Source organism: Salvia splendens, chromosome 11 (assembly GCF_004379255.2).
Source record: "Salvia splendens isolate huo1 chromosome 11, SspV2, whole genome shotgun sequence".
NCBI lineage: Eukaryota > Viridiplantae > Streptophyta > Magnoliopsida > Lamiales > Lamiaceae > Salvia > Salvia splendens.
Window position 1 is genome coordinate 24,488,173 of NC_056042.1, and position 24,630 is coordinate 24,512,802.

Below are 24,630 nucleotides of genomic sequence, written 5' to 3' on the forward strand. Positions count from 1 at the left end.
TACATATTAATTAAATACATTAATTCTAACTTAAACTATAAATAATGTAAGTAGTTTGTGACGAGTCGAAAAGTAATAGTGCAAGTAACATGGGACGGAGTGAGTATAATATAATGCTCAATTACCTCATCCTCGATCCATCTAAATCAATAACAAATACTACATTCAATTTTTCATTCCCTCAAAAGATAAAAACATCATTTAATACACCAACAAAAAATTAACATGTGGATATTATTTTAAAATTTTAAAAATTACTACCACTCCAAATCTATTCCAAGCCAATACGCCCTTTCACTCTAACATGTCGATTACTAATAAGAATCACCTAATACAATTGCCGATACATTTCCTAACACACAACTATTAAATTGAAAAGTGGAATCTTATTTAGCAATAGAAAATTCATTTTCCAACAAACCTCTCTCCTCCTCTTTCTCTTTCTCTTTTCCTAGATATACTCCTACTTCATTCATAAACTAAGTAGTTGCATTAATTATTTAACAAAAATAGAGGGATAAAACTATATTATTTTTACGAAATAGATATAAAATATAAAATACATTTCAATAAATAAAATAAATTTTTACAGTAATATAATTAATACTAATAAAACTAATTCATACCAAATTGAATATTTAATTGGTATAATTAACAATAAAACTAGTTTATTTTATAATAAGACTTAGTTCAATAAAATTATAGTCATTCTCTGTACATCATCGTAATAGTAAAAAAAATTATAATCAAATTAAAAATATTGTAATTTATTTAGAGTAGATGTGATGGACGTTATCGTGCTCTAGATAAATTTCATTGCTAAAAAAGAATATTAGAAGTGAAGTTGGCATAGTAAATAAAGAAGTATTATTCAAAATGTGATTTTACCGTGGGATGGATAAAAATGACAAAATGTGATTCTTATTATGGGACGGAGGAAGTATTATATGTTTAAACTTATCATGTTTACACTCATTTAAAAAAAATACTATTGCAATTAGAAGAATGTGACATGTTGGACACCTTGGTAGAAAGATGCATTTTTCCTTCATTTTTAGTTTGTAAATTTTCTTTTTACATTAAAAAAAAGAAAGGTATATACAAGTGGGAAGTGGCTATTAATAAATAATTCAAAATTCATTTCAAACTTGTTCAACTTTGATATATGGTTGGATTAAATGTCTCGTTGCAAATAAAACACGGATGGGTAGGAAAGAAATATATAAAAAAAAAGTGTGAGAACAAATTGTGGAACCAGTTTGAAAATCTCAAATACTTAAAAATAACTATGATCTTATTCTTAGTTGTGTCATGTGTAGTTAACGGCGGATCACGAGCTGAATTAAATCTAGCCAAGCTGAACACTATCTTGCTAAGTTCAGTTACTCCCTCCGTCTGTGATTAAATGTCATTATTTGACTGGCACATGTTTTAAGATATTGTTTGACTTTAGAAAATTATTTTTAGATATTATTTGACTTTATGTAGTAAAGTGGGTAGAAAAGTTAGTAGAATGTGGTGTTAACTTTTATATATTGATTTTTATAATAAAATATGAATGTAAGGAGTTAGTGGAATGTATGGTCCACTTACCAAATATAATAAAAGTGAAATGAGACATTTATTGGCGGACGGAGGAAAAAGGAAAAATGAGACATAATGGCGGACGAAGGGAGTATTAGTTTATAATTGAGTGAAATTTGAATTTGATATACTATTATTTATTTCAAAGTCCACGTTTAATCGAATCTCCTTAATTTAGATACACATTTTTTTTTGTATTTTTTATAAAAATATTCGCGCTTAACATAGTGAATTCACTATTTTGTACGGAAAATAAAATTAGTTAGATATTAATATGATTGTTACTCCCTTCGTCCTACAATAGCAGTCACATCCTACAATAGCAGTCACAATTAATGTGGACGCGAATTTTAAGAAATTTATAGAAAACATAAAACATCAAGGATCCACACATGAGAAGTTATGAAACAAACATACAACTATTATAAAATACACTTATTACCTCTGTCCCACGATAGGAATCCACATTAGACTCAGCACGTATAATGAAAGATCCATGCATGTCAGTTCATTCTCCTCTGAATATGACATAAAAACCCCATTGTGAAAGAAGAAGAATTTGAATGAAGCGCATTGGCATATTAAATTGTTGTCTTAAGAAGCAGCATCCTAAGTTTTGAATCACGAGACGAACTCCATTTCATGGCCGGAGCATGAACATAGTTTGGAGAGAGAGAGAAAGAGTAGTTGGACAATATGTGAGCAACAAGTATCTTGAGTTCAAGCATATCCTCGACCCGAACCCAAATGGCATGAACAGATGCTGCCACTCTGGATTCGAAGCTAATAACATAAGGCACCAAGTTCTGCAAGTTTTTGAAAAAGTTGTTCCCCTTCGGCATACCTACTTCCAAAACAAGCTCTTGAAATTACTCCTCCTGACAATTTTTTCAAATAATCATCAATTTTAATATCTGCTTTGCCACCTTCCAGGACTCTATCAACATCAAATTTGTCATTCCCTACAAGAGTTCAAACATTAGTTGACATTAACGGTTCGTTGATTTATGAATATCAGCATGATTTTGAAGATATAGAAAGTCAACGACATTAACTGTTCGTTCATTTTGATTTATGAATATCAGCATGACATTAACAGTTCGTTCATTTTGAAGATATAGTAACTAGTTTAATATATATTCAACCAAGATTATTTTTAATAATGATTTCACTAAACTATACTCCTTTTCCCAGTTGCTCTCTTTTTCGCCATCGTTTTGGAAAAATGATACTCTCTATATTAATCGTTTTGGAAAAATGATATTCGCGTTAGGGTAATAATAATTTACAGTAATAACTAATAAAAGAAGTGACTTAAATAACGTGGGACGGAGGGAGTACTTAACCGTATAGCTGCTTCCATTCATTAAAAGCTGGAAAGATCCGGCAGCGGCGGCAACAGTGGCTGCGGCTGCGGCAGAAGCTCGTGAATTCTTGATGTCTAAAATGTTACCAAGTAGAAAAGATGGTGGCGGCCCTCCGACGCCTTGTTGCTTGAGCACGCGCCGCAGCAGTCGGGGCGCCACCTCCAGGGCTCTCTCTATACAGCCTGAAAATTAGTGCAAGAATAGATGCTAAAGCAATAGACACGATTATTTGATGCAAAATATGTTTCTCCATCAGCAAAAATGTCATACTTTGTTTTGTTTTTTCTTCTCCTAAGTAGTGCAATTACTTAGTTATATGAATAAGTTGTGATTGTTCTGGTTCTCATGGTTTTTTTTTAATGAACTACTACTACTATGTCAGCATGTAAAGAATTCAACTCTCTATTTTTCAATATTTATTCTCGAATACTCAAACTTTATAGAATTGGAGTATAATTTTTGTAACAATTTAGCCTAATTAATTTATGAATCTTGGCAACTAATGTGGGAATGATTTTAAATATACAAGTTTTAGAATTTGGTGGAAATTGATTAACATCAAATTCAAAAGGCAATTTACAAAGCAAAGTCAGCCGTTGACTGTACTGAAAACACAGTTTCCACCTGCAGATTAAATTTTTGTTCGTATTTAAGAGTATTTAAAGAAGTTGATATCCACTCCAACGACTATGTTAACTGCCACCATATAGTAATTTGAATATGTAATCGCCTCACCCTAAATTAAAAAACACTAGTAAAACTATAATAAATATGACTTCCATCAAGATTTTACTAATAAAAAGAGCAGTTAAAAATGCTCTTTGAGAATAAGTATATAATACACCAAATATTTAGACCAATTTGGTATATGAATGAAAAAAATGCTCGAGTTATTTTACATCAACCATACAACTCTCCAACCCAAAAAAGGAGGATAACATTCATTAACCAGACAACTAAACGCATCAATAAACAATTTAGACTTGATATATTCCTATACAGAAGCTACTACTACTACATGTTCAGGATATTCCCTTATTTGAAATGGTCTTGATGGATGATTGCAACGTATTCATTTTGCAAGTCATCGTTGTCTTTCTGTTTCCATATCTCGCCATTCCCATGAACAATCCAAGATATGTGTGGAGAAAGCACGGAATAATCTGCAAGATGTCGAGCTAGAGTCGTCAAAATATCTTTCCCTAGAGGCTTGAAGATCAACATGTTATCATATCAAGGATCGTGTATTGGATATTTTGTGGCGCAGTCTCTCAGTTTAGTAATCGGATCCAGAACAGAATATTAGGCTCGGATAAAAGATCATAGTCCTAGGATATAAAGGGTAGATACCATTTTCTAGCCCAGAGCATGTGCTCTTTAAAGAAAATGTCTGCCTTTGTTTTCGATTGCCAACACGACTTTTAAGCACTAGAAAAGTTGGCCCGTTTGTCCTAAATTTGAAGTTGGAGTCAATTTATCGGGAACTAATGTGTAAAGAAATTGGTAGAGTGACTAGTTAGATTTAAGGCAGAACTACGTAGTATACACGGAGATGCCTAACAACTGTCCTCTAACTATGATATATTTCTTGATAACTTTCTATAACAGATAGTACTATTTATCAGTATTGCAAAACCCAAATGCATCGAGCATGATAAAATATTGGACAAAGAAATTAGTGAGTGAGAGAGAGAGAAGGTGTAGATGCCATTTCATTTTACGTGAAAAGTGGTGGTTACTAGTATATTACCTCTAGTAAGCTGTTTCTCTGGATCTCTTGTACTGTGCAAAACCATTGTACCCGAAAGCACAGTTATAAATCCGCAGAGAACAGAGACGATGCTACTAGCACTCTGACCAGACCAATCCTGGAGTAGGAGAAAGTAGTTTAAGTTTTAACTATTACCAAAATAATAGCTACACTGGAAAATTATCCGGCAACACTACAGATACCTTAAACATTATGGCACTGGCAACGATTGTAAGTGACGTGAACATGGCATAATAAATTGGAGATACAACAGCTGTGTTAAATGTGTCCAGAGCCTGGAGAGATGCCAAAGTTGTCCATAAAAATTATGCCTAATCTAAGAGTATATATTTATGAGAATTTTGGAATTCACATACCAACCTTGTTTAAGTAGTTCAATTGAGTGATAACACATGTAGCTGCCACCATGGCAAATACACAGGACTTGAAGTGAGCTACCTGGCTACTGCCCTCCAATGTGAGCTTTATAGCGATGCCTAGTGCTTTCACGCTCATAACCTGCAAAGGAACAGCACTTTTAATCAGACAGGGAAACAAGATTCAGTTAAACATGAAATGTTAGTATTTACATGAAGAAGGAAAAAGCAATGGCATGTGCTTACAGTCAAAGATCCAATTACAGAACAAACCCCGATGTAAATCATGATGTTTGTCTGTCCATAGCGTGGTTCGCAATACAACACAAGCGCCAAGACCACAGCTACTGCTGAAGCCACGTAGAAAAGAAAAGCTGGACCAAGAAACCATACATGTATACAGATACCTTGCTCTTTTTCTTTTTCACCCTCATCCCACCATTACAGAAAGAAAAAAGAAAATCAAAGCAGCAGCGGTTAAAGTAATAGATTCACCTGGCTGTACTGCCAATTCCCAGATTTCATCGACTGAGCTGATAGCATGTTCACCAGGTGCATGAAGCACAATAACTGTAGAACCCACTATACATAAAACGCATCCCAAGATTCCTAACTTCCTCAAGGTTTCTTTCAGTAAGAAATGAGCTAAAACAGCACTGCCAATGAACACAATGCCTGTTTAGTTTTTGTTAGTATTGCTGTCAACAAAATATAGATGGGATAAAAACATCCGATAACCTGACAATTATGCTTAACGCTCCAAGTGGTGTAACAAGGACAGCAGGGGCATACATATAAGCAACAAAATTGGCAAACTCCCCAATGACCACTGAGAAAATCACAACTCTTTAGTATGACCGCAGTCATTGAAAGAGCTTGATAATGTTGTATATATGAAAAAATAACTCCTTACTAGTAAACATTCCGATCCACCAAAGTGGTTCGAGCAAGTATCCATATCCTCCCGAGCCTTCAATTGAGGAATTGACTATCATTAGAAACTATAAACAAAATAACTGCCTTAGACATTAATGTGTATAAGTTGTGCCAAGACATTAGGTTCCCTATATAAAAACTACACCAACAACCAAAATTAAGATTATGAAGATTCTATACTCAGAATCATATGAGTAATTCTGAAGCTAGCGAGTTACTCACTTGCTCCAAGAACCACTCAAAACTTACAAACTCGAACTTTTTCCTTGAATCTAAAAGAACTAAACTTGGTAAATTCGATCAAGATAATAACAATGTTGATTACAAAAAAAGTAAAAATAAAAAAATTATCTAACTTTACCTTAACATCCCTAAAAGAAGAATGCCCCAAAAATTTGTATACCTTTCTCCTAAGAAAAGCAAGCGAGAAAGATCCGAAGAAAGTAAGACTCACCAGCTCGAGAGCCCAATGCGGCAGCTCTCTGTAAACCCTTCTTCTTGATGATGAAGCTGGATCCAATAAACGCGCTCGATCCCACAGCTAATCCGAACCCTATTAGATTGTCCTTAAACATGACCCAAATCGACCGAATCCGGTGCTAATGATAATAATCCTTGTTTAATATCCCCCGAATTTAATGTCTTTACTCCCCAAGACTAGACTTTTTTTCGAAAACAAATGCAACAATCACGAATCAAAATGAGATGTGGAAATGTCGGCAGCAAATTTACGACGATGTAATGTATGTATATAATGAGTTCAGATCATCTGCAAATCATGAGTTCAGATTGGGTGGTTTTGTATTTGGGGTGTTGGGATTTGGAATTAGAGGGAATTTAATGCTAACTGCATTTTGGGGAAAAAAAGAGTTTGATAATCATCATATTCTTTTTTTTTTTTTTTTTTTTTTATCAGTTAGATAATCATCATATTCATAGATAAACAGATTACATAATTATTTATGACAGAATTACTTTAGAGTCTGATCTGACCTCTTAAAATCATCTTTAAAATGAAATCACAAATATGGTCTAACATACGTAAAATGGTTGCAAATATAGCCTATTTTAAGTAAGATTAATAATTATCATTCGACATATTTGCTTTCTTTCAATTAAGTTTTTCAGTATCTCTTATGCATATCATGCATAGACCAATAGAGATATTTACTTTGAAAAACTATATAGTTACTACAGTCTACAAAAGATAAAACAAAATAGAGTACGTAATAAGATGTTGAATGTCGGACTAGAACTTCCTAACTCATCAACGTAGTGTATTAAAAATGTCAACACATATTTGTATTGATATTTTAATAAATTGTGTTGATATTTAAATATCAATGTCAACATAATGTATTAAAATATCAACTTAAGTTTATGTTGACATTTCAGTATCATCGTGTTGACATTTTTAATACATTGCATTGATGAGTTAGCAAGTTAGCAACTTAAAAAAAGTTAGCAGCGGATCACACTCATATCTATAATAATAATAATAATAATAATTATTATTATTATTTTTATATTTTTCTACGTAACTTGTTTTTTCTTGATATAAACTTCACTAAATTTTGTAACTTTTCTCCTTATTTTAATTTACTAAACATGAATATATAAAGTCCGGGGTGCATTATATTGCTAACTCTCTCTTAAATTGCTAACTACAATTGAATAATAAACATTGGATCATTAAATCAAGGCCTAAGGTCATTCAGCCAAGAGTATCAATGCAGTGTAAAAAATGTCAACTAGGGATATTAGTGTCAATTAACAACAAATTAGTTATAATTTATTTTTTTAAAATATCTCAAAACTTTAAATGATTATAACTATCTCAATTTAAATTATTTGTTTACACAACATATAATAAATTAAAGATAATTTTATAAGGATTCTAACGAGATATTAGTTGCATATGTTCCGATGTCAAAATTTGAATTTTTTTAGAATTTTTGCATTTTTAATGTATCATATTAATGTAAATGTAGATATCAAAATATGTCAATATGGATGTATTCATATCCTTTTTCTAATTATTGTTCATTCTTCCAACTAAATCTCAACCCCACAATTTGAAAATCTAATGGCCGAAAACAGTGCCACATGTTATTAAAGAAAATACTCCCTTCGTCCCCTAATAGGAATCGCTCTTTGACCGAACACGAGTTTTAAGAAATGTAGAGAAAAGTTGGTTGAAAAAGTTAGTGGAATGTGGGACCCACATTTTTATATTGGTTTTATAATAAAATGTGAGTGAAAATGTGAGGCCTACTACCATTTATGGTAAAAATGAAGAGTGACTCTTAATGGAGGACGGCCCAAAATGGAAATTAGCGACTCTTATTTGGGGACGGATGGAGTATTAAATAAATTCAAAAATGTCATTTTTGGTATACACAATAGATTCAGTTATGGTAATTTCTTTGATTTTCTCCTTCAAAGATCAGCAAAAATACGTTTAATTCATTTTGATTTTTTCTACAAGATTACACGCCAATTTATCTTTCTTCTCTCCCTCAATTATTCTCTGTTTTTCTCCATTGAAGGCATCTGGTGTTTAGGTTTTCGTCACAAAACCAAATTGTTGGAGTATTCATTCACGACGACTGAAGAGAGAAGGATTGAGAGAGCGAGGAGAGTGGTGGAGAGATTCAATCACGACGCCGATTTCCAATTCCTCCACAATTGCATTTCCGATCTCTTCACGCAGCGGTTGAGATCAGATATGGAGATGTTGAAATTGGGGAAATTGAACAATCTTTCTTCTCTCCCTCATCATTTTTTCTTCTCTGCCTCATCGTTTTTTCTCCATTGAAGACCTTCTCAAGAAATTGCTGTCGTCTTTTTTCAATTGAAGACGTATGTTTTTTTTGTGATTATTGATAAATTTTGGTAGAAAGTTATTGTATTAGTAGTGTAATTGACATCTATGGTTTTCTGTATTTGTTTGTGATTAGTTCGTTCTTGTATTTAGTTTTATTTTGCATCAATTGTCATTTTATTTTCACAAACGGAACCATTACAAAGGGCAGAGAGTTTGAATCATTCCCCTTGGGTTTAGCAACTCATGGGGCTAGGTTATAGCACAACCACATGTATTAAATTTCATATTTTAATGCATTTAAGATTTGGTACAGTAAATAATGTACCAATAGTATCTAATAATGTGCACGGATCAGTGAAAAATGTACAGATTGAAGAGAATAATGTTGAAAGGAAATTGAATTCATGCCCTTTGGGTTTAGCAATTCATGGGGCTAGGTTGTAGTACCCATTTACATTATTTCATGTGTTGTCTACATTATAATATTAACACATGATATTGTTATGATTCTACTTTACTGATTACTAAAGGTTTACATTACTTTGAAGTATATTTACATTATCAAAATATTGGGGCACCAACATATGTATGTTCAATAATAATGTATATGTTTTACATCAAGTAATGTAATGTTGGGATCCTCTCTGTCCACATCATTAGATCGTAAATGTACATTATTTGATAAATAAATGTTTCAAAAAACATTCATTATTTTCATCATATTACAACAAAAAAATAAGAAATCTAATACAAGTGGACTCCTCACTGTCATCGAATTTGACTCTGGACCTCTTTGTACCTATTCATAAACAGATACATTGATTAGTCAAAATGTTACATTACTGGTTAATACGAATTTACATTACTACAAGATAACAAATAATAATAATGTAACACATCAATGCGAAATAATGTAAATATTTGATCAAACAATGTCTAAAGGCCTAATGTATGCATATTTTCCTGTAACCTTATGAAGCCGGTAATGTAAGTAAAAAGTGTATTAATATAACACACCCTTATATAACACACAATAATGGAGCACATCCGTATAAAATAATGTAAAATTTTGAGTAAATAATGTACAGAAAAAATGAAAAAATGTAACAGATCATACTATAACACAAAATAATGTAGCACATCAATATGAAGTAATGTAAATATTGAGTTAAATAATGTGCTTATGACTTTTGAAAGAAGATACAGATGACCATATAGAGCAGAAACTGTAACACAATAATGTAGCACATCCGCATCGAATAATGTAAAATTTTGAGTAAATAATGTATAAAAAGATGAAAAATGTAACAGATCATACATTCATACTAGGATGCTTCGCTGTTGTCCAATATACAACATCAGTACATGATTATAATCGACGGTATCAATAATGTATCGCATTAATATACTGTAATGCAGACTACTTGATAAAATAATGTACAAAAGAAAGCAAAGAATGCACAGAAGAATATAACATTCACTCAATTACAAGCATTCTATGAAACCGATTGATGTAGCTTAAAACAAAAAAACATAATGTACACCATTGCCTACAATAATGTACAACTACTCCTTAAAATCAAAAGGTGAGCAAAAGATTGCTCACCTGCAGTCTGGATGGGTTGGCTTTTGAAAGGTCTGCCTCTTTTCGTCATTCTTGATCTGTGAGACGAACCAAAAATCAAACCCAATAAGATTTCCTCTACAAAATGGCCCAATACACAATTGTAAACCAGTAATTAACTACAAACTTCAATAATGGACGCGATTTCATGATTTACGGAAAAGATCGGCTAAAACGTCTGTGAAAACCGTGATATTGTTTGGAACAAAACATTGAATCGTCGACTGTGTGGTGTTTTGACGGTGTAAATCGGCGATTAAAAGAGGATATTACCCAAAATTGAAACTTTTAAGCCCTACCTTGTTGTCGAATTGAAATTGATGGTTGAGCGCGAAGGGAGCGAGGTTTCAACTGTGAAACGGAGGCGGAGGGTTGATTTAACAGTGAAAATCGACGCTATGGTAGAATTCTGGTGGATTGGAGTAGCGGCTAGGGTTTGGAATTGGGTGGGAATCAGTGTTGTTAGGGTCGCGGGGCGCCCCGGGGCGATGAGGGGGGACCCCGGGTCGCGGGGCGATGGGGCGAGGGACCCATGAATCGGGGCGCCAGAATAGCCGAATGATGATTATATTTGTCTCTTTTATAAGTTTGTTGCTTGAATATTTATCACATCAAATAAATCTACATACATCATTACTCCATATTAAAAAAAAAGATTAGACGAAAAATATAAATTTTTAAACAACATAACATAACTAAATAACTGAATTTTATTATCAAAAATCATCAAAGTTCCAAAAAAGTTGCAAAACATAAAATAATTAACTAAATAATATCATCATCACTCATAGGTAAGTCCTCTTCTCCTTCATCGGATACAACCAAGTTAATATCTTCACTGTCATCTTCATTATCCACAAGAGTATAAGAACGCATAGAGCTTGAGGCTTGTTCTCTTGTGCTTGTGCTACCTTTAGTATGGTACACTGTTTCCGACGCTCCAGAAGCTCTACCAACATCCGTCCAACGAAGATCATCATCATCAAACACCAAATCATCAAAATCATTATCCTCATCCTGCATCCTACCAAGTAACCATTCGTTACTTTCATCAATATCACTCAATAGAATAGGATCGGTGGTGTCACTAATCTTGAATCTTCGTTCGAGCGCTCTATTATATTTCACAAATACCAAATCGTTCAATCGTTGTTGTGCTAGACGATTCCTCTTTTTACTATGGATCTGGAAATAAAAAGAAAAATAATATGTTAAAATATAAGAATGTTACTCATTCAAATTCTAATTACTTACATGTGAAAAAACATTCCAATTTCTTTCACAGCCGGTAGCACTGCAAGTTAAGCTCAATACTCTAATTGCAAAACTTCGCAAATTTGGTGCGTCAGATCCAAAAGTATTCCACCATTCAGCTGAAGTAAATAAAAAATAAAAATAATTATTGTTACAATTTAAATAAATAATATGATGAAAAGATAATGAATAATTACCTGGTGCCATTTGAGTTCTGTTTCGAATAGCCAAAGGACGTGAAAAACAGGAGACAACCTTCTTATATTTGGGCATTTCTTCCTTTATGATTTTGTCTTGAATGCTTTGGTCGGGGACCAACTTCTCAATACATGCAACCATACCATCCATGACCTCCGAACATTCATAAATACCTTTCACATTGGCATAAAAAACTTCTGGGTTCAAGTAATGACCCGCAGCATGTAACGGTTTGTGCAATTGATCATTCCATCGAGTATCAATGATCTCAAATACTCTCTTGAACTTCTCTTCTCTTCCATTGAATACACTGGAAATGGCTTCTTTGCACCGATCCATAGCCTCGTAAATGTAACCCATTGCAGGCTTACGCTCGGCATCAACCATCCTCAACACTTTAACAAGAGGACCGGTCAATTTGAGAGCGTAGACAACATGCCTCCAGTAATTGTCATTGAGGACAGTAGCTGTTGCATTTTTGCTGGGTATCTCTTTATACCATTGGCTATTTCTCCATTCATCACTAGTGAACATCTTTCTGAGGTTTTGCCGTTGGTTATGGATGGACCTCAGGGTGATGAAGGAAGTGGCAAATCTAGTGGTGGCCGGCCTAAGCAATTCCCTCTTGCTTGTATACTTTCTCATCATATTCAGCACACCGGTTTTACTGTAAATAAAACCAGTCAAAGATATTGATTTTTTGATAGCTTCCTTGACCATTGGTATTTTACCAACATCCTCAAGCATCAAATCAATGCAGTGTGCAGCACAAGGAGTCCAAAACAAATTGGGCTTCTTAACTTGCAGCATCAGCCCAGCTTTCTTATAATTTGAGGCATTATCTGTCACAATCTGAATCACATGTTGCTCTCCGACGTAATCAACAATCTCCTCAAACATTGGCACCAATGCATTTGCGTCCTTCACTATATCAGACACATCAACAGACTTGATAAAAACCAAACCTTTAGGAGAGTTCACCAAGAAGTTGATAATGTCTCTCTGAGAAATCGAATCTCGCCACCCATCAGATATGATCGAGCACCCAGAAATAGCCCACTCTTCTCTATGGTCTTTTAGAATATCCTTCGCAGCATTGACTTCTTTGTTAAGCAAAGGAACTCTTAACTCATGATAGCTTGGAGGCTTCATGCCCGGTAGATTCGATAGCAATCTTGAAACTATCATATTGTGCAGCATTAAATGGTATACCCGCATCATAAAACCATTTAGCCCAGTTGCTGCAAACCAATTCACGCAAATCTTTTTTGTATGCATCATTTAATGTCTGTTGCTTTTCCTTGCTCAACTTCTGTGCTTGGATGACCTTTGCTGGATCAGGGTTGAAGTACATATCAAGGGCGCCTTTTGTCCAAGGCCTTTTCTGTTTGGTCGAGCTACTGCCAATAATGTTGTCTTCTTCATCTTCCCCGTAACCCAAATCTTCAAACTCTTGCCTGCTTTGTGATGCTGCCACTGTAAAAACTTGCAGTATTTTAGCATCCTCTTTTTTCTTCATATAGTTGATCATCTCCTCTCTCACATGTGGTGGGCATTTAGTACATTTCGTGACGTTTCTAAATCCGCCAACGAAATGTTCTTTGAGCCTTCGAACTCCCGATGTAATCACTTTGTCGCAAATGTTGCATGTAAGTTTATATCTGGTATCAGGATCAGCTCTTGCATATTTCCTAGTTGGGTCTTGAGACATTTTGTATAAAAATGATCTGTAGAAAGAAACAATCATTTATAAGTTCAACAGTAGTAAAAGGTAAAATGTTTCTAAGAAAGTTTATAGTAAAAGGTAAAAAGTTTCTAACAACAAAAATTCAAAATAAAAAAATGCAGGAATGAGAACATCAGAGAATTACACGTAGTTTTCAAAAATATAGAGTACTTATGGAGCCAACAACACACCAACCCCTACGTGTTACGCAACAAATAAACAATGCATATTAAGCAGCCACATTGATTGCAAGTTCAGAAAAACAAAATAAAATTATATAGTTATTTTCTAGAAATCATGTAAACATTGAGATGTTTTTTTTTGAATTGTTCTTCTGAATTGTTTTTATATATTTTGATTGCAAGCTCAGAAAACTAAAATAAAATTATATAGTTATTTTCTAGAAAACATGTAAACATTGAGAATGTTTTTTTTTTAAATTTTCTTCTGAATTATTTTTATATATTTTGGCTTCTGTTTCTTACTTGTGGAGTCGCAGCAAATTAGAGGAGATTGAGACTTTACAAAACAGTTCTACAAATCCAAATGTACCCAATATCTCTAAAAACAATTCTTTACAAAAAAACACATACACAAACTCCAGATAAACTGAAATTTCGTGAATCCCCATAACAATTGATGCTCGTACCCGTAGAAACCTTGAGAATCTGGACGTCGAAGGAGTGATTGCTGAAGAATAACGTGATTTTTGCTTTTGCTGAGGAAACCCACGTCGAAGGAGTGGTGGTTGATGAAGAAGAAAGGATAAGAAATAGGAGAGGAGAAGGCGGCTGAATAGAAGGGTTGGTGTAGGTTTTCCATAAATAAGAGTGTGGGAAGTTGGTAAGTTACCGTTTTTTGGTTTATTCAAGGAAGAAGATGAAGAGTCATCAATATTTAACTTAAATCGACCCGCGACCCAGGCGACCCAGGCGCCCCACGGCGGCCCAGGCGACCCAAGCGCGCCCCACCGTCGCTCCACGGATCTCGCACGACCCCGCCGCATCGGGTCGATTACAGGCTCGCTTTGATCGCCCCGCGCCCCGAGCGCGCCTGGGTCGCAATTTTCACAACACTGGTGGGAATTAGGGGAGACGAAATTTGATGGTGAGTTGAGGAGTGAGGCGGTTGGAGTGAGTGAGAGAGAGAGAGAGAGTAGATGAAAGGTCTATGAAAATCCCGCTTAATTATCGCTCCTTCCGTTTTGAAACGTGTGTGATTCACTGTGGTTTTACAATTATACCCATATAATGTATCGATTATGCCTAATAATGCAACACAGATTCATTTATCAAAGTATCATCTAGTCCATTAGAACACTTCATTAGAACACTTCATTAGTTTATGGAGTGATAATTTTGTGATGTACTATTGGATGACAAAGTATGGCCATCTGTTGGATGACAAAATACTTTACCATTAAAAGAAGTCACTATAGCATTACAAACTAACTAGGAGTATAATTTTCAGCAGGAGAAGACCAACGTGTAAGCAAAACCAACATTTGGACTTCACAGGGGAGACTAAAATACAAAGCATTGTCTCTGCTTATTCCTCCTTACCACGAGCTGCTCTTGTGCGATGTTTGAGCTCGGCCCTTTTCCATCTCACAATCAAATAACACAAGGAAAACAATGTGTTCACCTGCATGAGGAAGGAACACAAGCATGGAGTGAGGCATGAATATCATCACCAGAGGATGGAAAGAGGGTGAGCAACAGCTTACCAAGATTATGATCGCGATCACTAGCAAGGGCCCTGACCAGAGCACCGAGAGAAAGAGTCCGTTAGTGTCAAAGTAGTTCTGGCCTGCAAAGTTTTTCCAGTTGCTGCCAAGGACATGATTAAGCCTCTCGGCCAGATACACTCCTCCTACTGCACAATATCAAATACATATGATTCATTACTATGGCCCGACTAACTGTACGACTGCTGCATCTTCCAAAATCACAAGAGGGCTTGTTCAAATACTTTTGTAATTTAATAAAATATGGCAGTTATATGCTTATCAAAATCTGGCTTCATATTAGCTTAGGTCCGACATTATAAAAAAGGTGCACTATTGATAGGATTATAGGAGTCTTACATGCAAGAAGGAATAAAAACATCTGAAAGTTGATGTTTCTCCGTGATACAAAAACTACTACTAGCAAGATTACATGGAAGGAGAGAAGACATATCAACCAAGGTTCCTGCAGACAAGAAAGGAAATTCGAAGATCAGAGAAATGCAAGCCAATACATGAGGTATACATCTAAAAACGACAAGATAAGTGATGAAACACATAGCTAGAGAAGCTTTAATTGGGCAGTGAAACAGCTTAAACTCAAGCAACAGCACCATGGAGTAATTCCTTTGATCTACTATATGTTCCCGAGTAATCAACAAAAACCAATCGGCGCTAGTTTAAGATAGGATGTGGTTACAACATCATGAACAGAAAACCACAGAAACCAGCACAAATGAAATGTTAAGGACATCAATAGGCCAAAAGAAGACCTCTTTAATGATTTTAAATCTGGTTACGAGCCATACCACTGTAATCCTAATAACTGATTAATACCCCCTCAGAGAGTTCAATCTATGTAGTTAATTTGATCTCACTCACTCATTAGAGTAGCAAATTACACAACTCATTTTGTAAATCACATCCCAAAAGCTGAAGTTACAAACTAGTAGTACATCCATTAATCAAAACCAATTCCAGCTCCTTCTATGTAAGATAACACATTTCAAGGAAACGCGATTCGAAATTCCAAGACACAGAAACACTTAATCAGAACATAAAAACGCAAAACCCACGAAAGGACCTAACAGTCGATCTCGATCACCGCAAGATATAACAGAATTCAATCAACACCGACAGAGAAAGCAACTAAAGTACCTTCCAATCAATGGCGTGGAAGAAACCCATGAAATTTTCGTAAGCAGGTTTGAGGCCGGAGCGGAATTCCGCCGAGAGCTTCTCCACCAGATCAGCCATTTGATCAAAGTGGGCATTAACCGCGGATTGCAGCTCCGCCATCGCAAGATATTTCTTTGATTTCACCACAAAATTGTTGAAAAGATGCGGTTTTTGACCCTAAGATTTGAACTTTAGCCTCAACTTATTGTTGAGTGTTGATTATTATTCGTAGATCCTCAAGAAAGTTCTCGCCGGCAGAGTTGAATAAATTCGTTTTTAAAATTAGGGTTTTAGATTAGGAATTTTGTCTGTAAAATGAAGTGCCCCTAATCCATTGTGAGTATTCAATAAAATTTATTCATTTTATAGTATATATATGATATATCCATTATTAAACTACATACAAAGTGTAATTTTATGCATATAAATATTATTTGTCATTCATTAAAATTTTCATATATATAGCGGTCATTGTTTTATAATCATATTTTATCATTTGCTAAAATTTATGTACATATGTAATTATATTTATCAACTAATCAATTTTTATTATAGTTTATATTTTTATAAACATATCATATAAACTATATTTAATTGCACTATTTTGGCCCAATAATGGTCTAATTGACCAATTAAACCGTGAATTGATAGCGTTGCTGATTTATTTACTAGTCCAGTTTTTAAAACTGGGAGGCAACGTCAGTCGACTTATACAAAGTCTAGTCGTGTGCGATTATAAATATAAACACAAGTATTCGGATTTTTCAAGAATTTCCACAGTTATTTAATTTATTTGGAATTTCTGTTATATTCAACTTATCCCACACGTAATTGAAAATACTTTGAATTTGTACAGCAATTATTGCTCCTCCGTTTACAACGTCACTATTATCTAAGTCCGATTTTAGGTACGTTATTTATTATTCACATGAATTTTACAGTTATTTGAAATGTAATATGGCTATTTAATACGGGGATAGTAAACCCCAATTTTCCTTGTACACATACTTTCAATATTAAATTAACTCTTCTATCAATTTCTCCTTGGCATTTGGTGTAGACAATAAATGACAAAATCATGGGATGGTAATAATAGTAGCTCAACTCTACTGTAATAATGCAATTAAATCTATATGCTACTAGCTTTCATGAATGCATCCAACCGTTACACACACGCACGCACAATAAATTGAGCTTAATTAACATTTAAAAGTTACTTATAAAAACTTATAGGCGTTTTTAAAATTATTACATTTGTCATAAACAGGACTATAATGAATAAAAGAGTTGGTGAACATATCACATTAATTTGACTTTATTCCCTATTCTAATGTAGATATACTAATTAAATGTACATTTATAACAAAAAAAATAGGTGCTCATTAGTAGCCGTTGAAGAGGAACTACTTAAATCTGTTGAAAAATAAAACACAATTCAAGGGTGCTGCACATATCTTGTACTACTACTGAACTAACTACCAACACTTCCAATTCAACCGCCCCCGCGAGCTCATGGCCGACGACGCGGAGGAGGACTTCACCTTCCCGGCCACCATCACCAACCCGCCTCCGTGCTTGCTGGAATCGCCACCTCTTTGGCCGTCCGTCGGGAAGCATGTACAAGAAGATGAATGGAACTTCAATTTGTGTGATTCACTCCACGAATTCAAGCGCAACACTATCACATTTCGAGAGAACTTCTGCTACGTCAATGATGATGAACATAAGGAGGAGAAAATGGACATTTTGTGGGAGGATTTGAACGAGAAGTTTTCGAGGAAAAACGTTGCAGAAGATCATTTGTGTGATAGTTCTTCTTCACCTGGGAAAGATGATCATGTGCAGGTTTGCTGTGTTAAAGCCTTCAAGTTGTCAAAGGCAAATGGGCAAACCATTTCTTGGAAGAAAGTCAGCATTTTGGTTTTGATCAGATTCTTGTTGAAAAAGAGTTTCCCCATGCATGATTCTGGTGCTTCCATCAAGAAACTTGAATGGTGATATTCTTTCTTTCTTCTTTTTTTTCAATAGAAAAGTTAGTTTGAGACCAATTTTAGCTTAGATTCTTACTCCTATTATAGAGGTGTCAGATTGTGTCAGTTCAAGTTTATTGATTCTTTATAAATTAAACTTATCATCTTTCATTCACTTTTCATGTTCGAGTTCAAGCTGAATAATTGTACATTTTTGTCAAAAAGATTAATGTGTTTATATTTAAACTCAAATGAGCATCAACAATGAAGCTGGATGTTTGTAAAAAGAAAGAAGGCATTGAATAACTTGAACTTGACAATATGAACTCTACCAAGTAATGTCATCGTGAATATTGCTTCTTCTAAGATTTTACATAATGAATAGTAATATAAGTAGATAATAAAAATTGAGATTTTGGACTCAAAATTTGTATGGATTTGGTCTATTTTTCAAGTGATCTTAGGAGACACAATCAAAGCTAACATACGAACGAGGCAGATTAATTTGCTTTGTACTAGAACCAGCTCTGACGACTCCGGTGATGCACAGCGAATTGAAAGAGAAGAAAAGATACCTATAAATCGACGTGGGAGCTAGCTCTCTTCTCCTTGGACCTGTGACGGTACAATTTGGCAATCTTTCGCCTCTCGCAGTCCTAAAAAGAAAAGACCAGACAGTTTAGGCTTAGATTAGTAGATTATATTCACAATAACATCAGAGTGAGCATTTGAAGGATTAGACAATCAAAGAAGTTGACATCAGTCAAATATCAGAGTATGTTTGTTGTGGGAGCTATCACCAAATGTAACCACCTTCCTTGCCTCTTCAAGAGCTATGCTTCTTTTTTTTCTATTTCTCAGAGAGTTGGGTGATGGGGACCCGTACAAAGGGGAAGGATACCACTAACCTACTAGACTCGAACCCACCTTGAACATATGGAGATAAAAGGGCTTCCCGGGATTCATCTTGCTCAACTTGTGATATGTATAGGCGAAACTCAGCTGGTCACGGGGCGTGAACCTGTCCACCTCATTGAACCATAGACAAGAAAACAAGTTTGACATTGGCGTATGAGCCCTCACGATGAAAGACCCTTCAGGTACATCTGCTTGAAAGCACGTAATACATACATCATAGACAGCACCAACAAAACCCAAGAAATTGTGTTTAGATGAGAGTGGATTGAAATCTCACTGCTTGGGAGAAGCTTGTCAGGGTCGGATTGATTGAATCTTCGCATCCCGTCAGATTGGTAAAATACAAACTGTTCGTCTATGACACTGTGGTTGTACTTGTTAAGCTTCTTGTTCTGTGCAACCTCTTCCCACAAACAATGGCGATCATAGTGATTGGAGATAGCGTATTCGTAGCCTTTTCTCCAGAGGAAGTATTCCAGAATCAGTAACGGATCGAGCTGGAGACGAAGCTTGCTGTCCAACCAAATCGAGTACCTAAACAACAAGCAGATTAGACTGTGAAGAAGCCATGAGAAAACAGGCAAACAAATCTCAAGAAACAGCAATGCGAAGAAAACTGAGATATGTATCTTAAACTGCAATTTTCAGAACATAATATGGCTTATTTGAATGAAGGTTAATTCTGTTTTATTATACCTGGCAGAAGGGAAGAGACGGTGTGGTAATAATTTCGGTATCTTCCCTACTCTTCTCATATCGGAGTAAGGAAGATCCTTCACCACCACGATCTTCCACAACCCAATGAAGCCTGTGGTGTCTGGCATATGGCCTTCAGATGAAAGAGTATTCAGAGTTACTTCGTCCACGAACATGACAAAGCAAACATTTTTCTTGGAGAAACGTGAGACCTACAAAATCAGAGATCCTAAATAACTCCATTTTCAGAATACACACAAATTGGCACCTCAATAATGACTTTTTTAGCAAGGAAAATGATCCATACACTTTTATAATCTCAATGTTCAGAAAATGGACCTAAAGGATCTCTATTTTATAGTACTTGCACTCAATGTTTATGAGTAAAATACAAGTGACGAATGACGTGTCTAAAAGCATACAGGACTCATCTTTCTTACTAAAACCGAACAATGTGTAGGGAATTGTACCGTTTTTCCCATTGGCGATCTCAGGCGATCAGAATTTCCAAAGATGCAAGAACTGACTGCAATATTACAGCTGCTGATGTATTTTGCATCATCTTCGTCCAAGTTAAATCCTGCTATTGACGACCCATTAGGGCCGTTAACAAAACCACATTTTATTTCCTGATCACGAGCAATAAAAGACTCCTCCCTTTCTCTGAGTGTCTGATGTCCAGCAAATCTAGGTTCCCAGTTCTCCTTGCTTATTGGCTTCTCTTCCTTTTCTGTATATTGCAGGGAAAATATTCCAAATTTTTTGCTTTCTGGAGGCTCGATAAGCAGTGCAGTGGAATTCATTATTGCCATTGGGCAAGCACCTAAAGCCGTCAACCATCAGTGGCAATAACACGCATATAAAGGAGTAAAAAAGGAGGTACAATTACCTGGAGGTTTCCGATTTTTGGGCTTCTTTTTGGAATCTGGGCGTCGCTTTTCAGGAATCTGCCTATGGGCAGTTTGACCTTCAGTAGGCCTTGTCCGTTTAGAATTATATTGACCACTAGCATTCTCTGGATGCGGAAGAGTTTCCTGACTATTTAAATCACTAGAATCTTTGTCAGCCTCTTCAATGACATCTTGCTTCTCATCTTCAACCAGATCCAAATGAGAAGAATCCCATGTGTCAGATAGATGGTCATCACCGAGCACATCTTCCGAGCCTTTGATATTCTTCAACGAGGCCTTATATTTAGCTTCAAACATTATCAATTCATTACGCTCACCCTCCTTATATAATCCTCTATGAGAACCATTAAATATAGACTTCCTCTTTATGTTTTTCATGATAGAATGAATGTTTTCTACAGAACCATCCCGGGTTTGCCTCAATGCCTCGTTTTCATCTCTCATGTTCGCATCTTTGCCCCTATCACGAGAATCCCTGCCACGGGAAAATGATCCGCTGCCCAACTTAATGTACTTGGATGCTTTGGTTCGCGTCACATTTTTAGAAAGTCTGCATCCGTGCTGATGCCATCATCTTGTGCTTGGTGCATGCTTATTTCCACTGCTAAACATAGAGTATGTAAAATGCACAACAAACACTTTTAACTAAAATTCAGGATCCTTAGCATTAAGATTAAGAACAGTTCCTCCAATTAGTTTCCTTCACATCCAACAAACCCACAGCCAAATGGTCGGAAAACCATTAAGGTTATAAAACCTCGTAGAATTAACGGAGAAATCTATGTACACAAAATAGGTCTTACTTAACTTCAGATGTGATTAGGTTATCACTTCATATGAAAGGCCTGATTCCTCCAAAGCCATATAATATGTTGAAAACAATTTAGCTCCTACTTTTCAGTTAAATAAAATTACAAATCAAGTTTAAGCATCCGCATTTCAATTCACCAATAACCTCTGCTTTGTGGAGTATGTTTTTCATGTTTCTTCTAATCACAACAGATATGCCTTAAATCAAATACAGAATCACAGATATATACATATAAAGGTTTCTCAATTCGAAATTAGAACTTCAACCACCACAATCAATCATGCCGTAACTGTAACAGCTCGAAATCGATGAACGCTTTGAATACCCCAATCCACTTTCTACTTGCATGTAACCAATCAATCATAATTTTCCCCAATAAACACAAACACAACCACACTCTCTATTTATCTATCCCACTGCATCAAAACCCCCAAACAAAGTGTGTGAATTTCCATACCATTGCTCTGCAAAATGTGGTAGAAGAAGAGGGCGGAGATTGAGAGAACGAGAGTGATCGTCAAAGCGAAGTGCCCAACCGAGATCCTATAAGCTGGCGGCGGTTTCAATCGCCGGTGGTGTAAGTGGCGCCAGCCGCCGTGGATTCCGACGGATACGTAATCGGAGGCCACGTTTCCGTTTCCGTTTCCGCCGATGCCGGATTGCCTGTAGAGGGCGGCCATCCGCACATTATGGGATGTAGATACAGAATGCGATGAATTCCGAGGGATTGGAAGGGTATAGTGGGGAATGAAAGGAAGGACACGCGGAGAGATTTTGTTGGACGTGAGCTCACCGGAGAGATTTGGTTGGAAGTAGAGACTGCGGTACGGAAGAAGAAGATGGCGGTTTTGTCAGTGTGTGTGATTCAACAACCACTTCACCAAAAAACTAAATATGTACTCCCTCCGTCCCGCACTACTTGCACTTATTTCCTTTCTGGGCGTCCCAAGTTACTTGCACTCTTTCCATTTTTAGTAAAAATTATCACCTACAGCCGTAATATTTGACTTTGTCTATCACTCATTCCTTAATCCCCGTGCCGAAATGGAAACGTGCGAGTAGTGCGGGACGGAGGAAGTACTAAAATTCAAGAACAACTCTCTTTACAACTTCCAACTCATTAAATTACTACTTTGTCACATTTACTTTTTGAGAAAAAATAAGATTCTTTCTTTGTTTTCTCTTAACTTAACTATTTATTATTACTTTTTTCTCGAATACATTCCGAAAAATAGTCATTCATAGAGATGTGATAGAGGGAGTATTTTTTTTGGATAAACTAAAAAATAAAGTGTACATTATGGGAACATTGGAATACCAATTTAATACTACTAGTGTGTATGTATTCTATTGGAAAATATGCAAGTTGAAATAATACACCAATTTAATATATATGTATTCGAGTGGATTTTAAAGAGCATATTTGAACTATTCACAGATCACAACATAAGAACAAAAATGATAAATCTGATTCTCTAAGTAGACAAACATTAAACATGTAATACAAGTTTGTAGAAGCATTGCAAACTGATCTTTTGATACTTAGTACTTCAATGTAAGAAAACTTTCAGGCTAACACGGTAACTTTTCAAGAAATCGATTGAACAATATTCAGTGAAAGACATATTTCACCACTCTGTCTACAATAAAGAATTTTAATGACATAAATGCTTGTATAACATTACATAAATGAATAAGTAAAACAGCATCCAATAAAAAGATATATTCCCATATAAGGAAATAAGGTTTACAAAATATGACATGTTTCAGTTCGTCTGAATGATTCTAGCAGGCCACTGGATAGCATTGTGCGACCTAACAGACCGCTAGCATGTCTGTGTTCGTGATTACGACTTCAACTTATGCACATTGCATACATGGCCTCTTCTTCTAAGTTATTTTTATTATGAAAATACGATAGAATGATTAAACGACCAATTTATGAGAATATAGACAAAAACATATTAAGACCCCAATGAGAGGGTCACCCACTAAAGACAAAACTTATGTATATATATTTAATTGTAAAATAGAATAACTTTTTTGAACCCAATCTTAAGGTGTTGTTAGTCTCCCTATCAAAAGTGAGGGTCAATTGACACATTCTTCATCTGTATGTTATTATATTGTATATCTATCACATGCGTTTGCTTATATTATTTGATGTCACATATTTTTTGGTAAAAGTAATTGAGATCACACATGCATCACTTCTTTATCACTCTTTTATTGCATGTATGTCTATCACATGCATTCGCATATAATATTTGGTGGCACATGCATTTTCCTGCAAAAGTAATTGAGATGTCACATGCATCACTTCTTTATCACGCGTTTATGCAAGTATGTTTAGAAAAATTAACATTTGAATCACAACTTTTTAGTTGACTTCTAGTTTATCCAAAACTTATAAAAGTAGCTAATTAAATTATAACAATTATCTCATACAATTCAAAATTTAATAAAATTTGTTACTTAAATCAAACTTTTAGTTAACTTTTAGATAAATTCTAAAATTGCCCCAATCAAGCTATGGTTGCAATCGGAACATGTACAACGATTTCTAAACTTGAATCAGACCAAACAACACTCAACCAAATCAAATGTGACGATAATCCGATCCCATTTTCAAAAGCATGAATTTCCTCGTACCATGATATTATACATCACAAATTATAGATGGATGGCTGAAGAATAAGCAATATTTTTTTATCTTGCAATCTCCCATTCAATCTCTTAATTTTGTCATTTTGTGTTTTAGCCCATGACATTAAAA

The 24,630-nt window shown here is 35.2% G+C and overlaps 5 protein-coding genes across 7 annotated transcripts; 1 reads left to right on the forward strand and 4 right to left on the reverse strand.

Annotated features, from left to right (window-relative positions):
* Window positions 1-3,703: 3,703 nt before the first annotated feature.
* LOC121754037 (probable magnesium transporter NIPA6) lies at window positions 3,704-6,905 on the reverse strand. The gene is made up of 9 exons (XM_042149365.1): window positions 6,469-6,905; window positions 5,992-6,048; window positions 5,817-5,907; window positions 5,574-5,734; window positions 5,325-5,452; window positions 5,083-5,220; window positions 4,905-4,997; window positions 4,702-4,819; window positions 3,704-4,114 (listed from the first exon to the last, which is right to left on the reverse strand). The coding sequence occupies exons 1-9, from the start codon at window positions 6,587-6,589 to the stop codon at window positions 3,987-3,989; spliced, it is 1,035 nt and encodes a 344-aa protein (XP_042005299.1). The 5' UTR covers window positions 6,590-6,905; the 3' UTR covers window positions 3,704-3,986.
* Window positions 6,906-11,207: 4,302 nt separating this feature from the next.
* LOC121755098 lies at window positions 11,208-12,752 on the reverse strand. The gene is made up of 3 exons (XM_042150393.1): window positions 11,917-12,752; window positions 11,720-11,838; window positions 11,208-11,650 (listed from the first exon to the last, which is right to left on the reverse strand). Exons 1-3 carry the CDS (start codon window positions 12,725-12,727, stop codon window positions 11,231-11,233), a joined length of 1,350 nt encoding a protein of 449 aa, XP_042006327.1. The 5' UTR covers window positions 12,728-12,752; the 3' UTR covers window positions 11,208-11,230.
* A 2,178-nt stretch (window positions 12,753-14,930) lies between these two features.
* LOC121754062 (transmembrane protein 18-like) lies at window positions 14,931-16,873 on the reverse strand. Its single transcript, XM_042149397.1, has 4 exons — window positions 16,528-16,873; window positions 15,730-15,835; window positions 15,370-15,518; window positions 14,931-15,287 (listed from the first exon to the last, which is right to left on the reverse strand). Exons 1-4 carry the CDS (start codon window positions 16,666-16,668, stop codon window positions 15,192-15,194), a joined length of 492 nt encoding a protein of 163 aa, XP_042005331.1. The 5' UTR covers window positions 16,669-16,873; the 3' UTR covers window positions 14,931-15,191.
* A 1,187-nt stretch (window positions 16,874-18,060) lies between these two features.
* Window positions 18,061-18,546, forward strand: LOC121754648. The gene has a single exon (XM_042149972.1). It carries the CDS (start codon window positions 18,061-18,063, stop codon window positions 18,544-18,546), a length of 486 nt encoding a protein of 161 aa, XP_042005906.1.
* LOC121755147 (probable hexosyltransferase MUCI70) lies at window positions 18,238-22,699 on the reverse strand. 3 transcript variants are annotated; one of them, XM_042150428.1, is made up of 8 exons: window positions 22,312-22,699; window positions 21,022-21,644; window positions 20,603-20,955; window positions 20,133-20,344; window positions 19,714-19,970; window positions 19,446-19,624; window positions 19,094-19,174; window positions 18,238-18,370 (listed from the first exon to the last, which is right to left on the reverse strand). In XM_042150428.1, the coding sequence occupies exons 2-7, from the start codon at window positions 21,485-21,487 to the stop codon at window positions 19,094-19,096; spliced, it is 1,548 nt and encodes a 515-aa protein (XP_042006362.1). In that variant the 5' UTR covers window positions 21,488-21,644; window positions 22,312-22,699; the 3' UTR covers window positions 18,238-18,370. The 3 variants fall into 3 exon arrangements, with proteins under 3 accessions (XP_042006362.1, XP_042006360.1, XP_042006361.1); XM_042150426.1 differs by lacking the exon at window positions 18,238-18,370 and having other exon boundaries at window positions 18,894-19,174; XM_042150427.1 differs by lacking the exon at window positions 18,238-18,370 and having other exon boundaries at window positions 18,894-19,174; window positions 21,022-21,647.
* Between the last annotated feature and the right edge of the window lie 1,931 nt (window positions 22,700-24,630).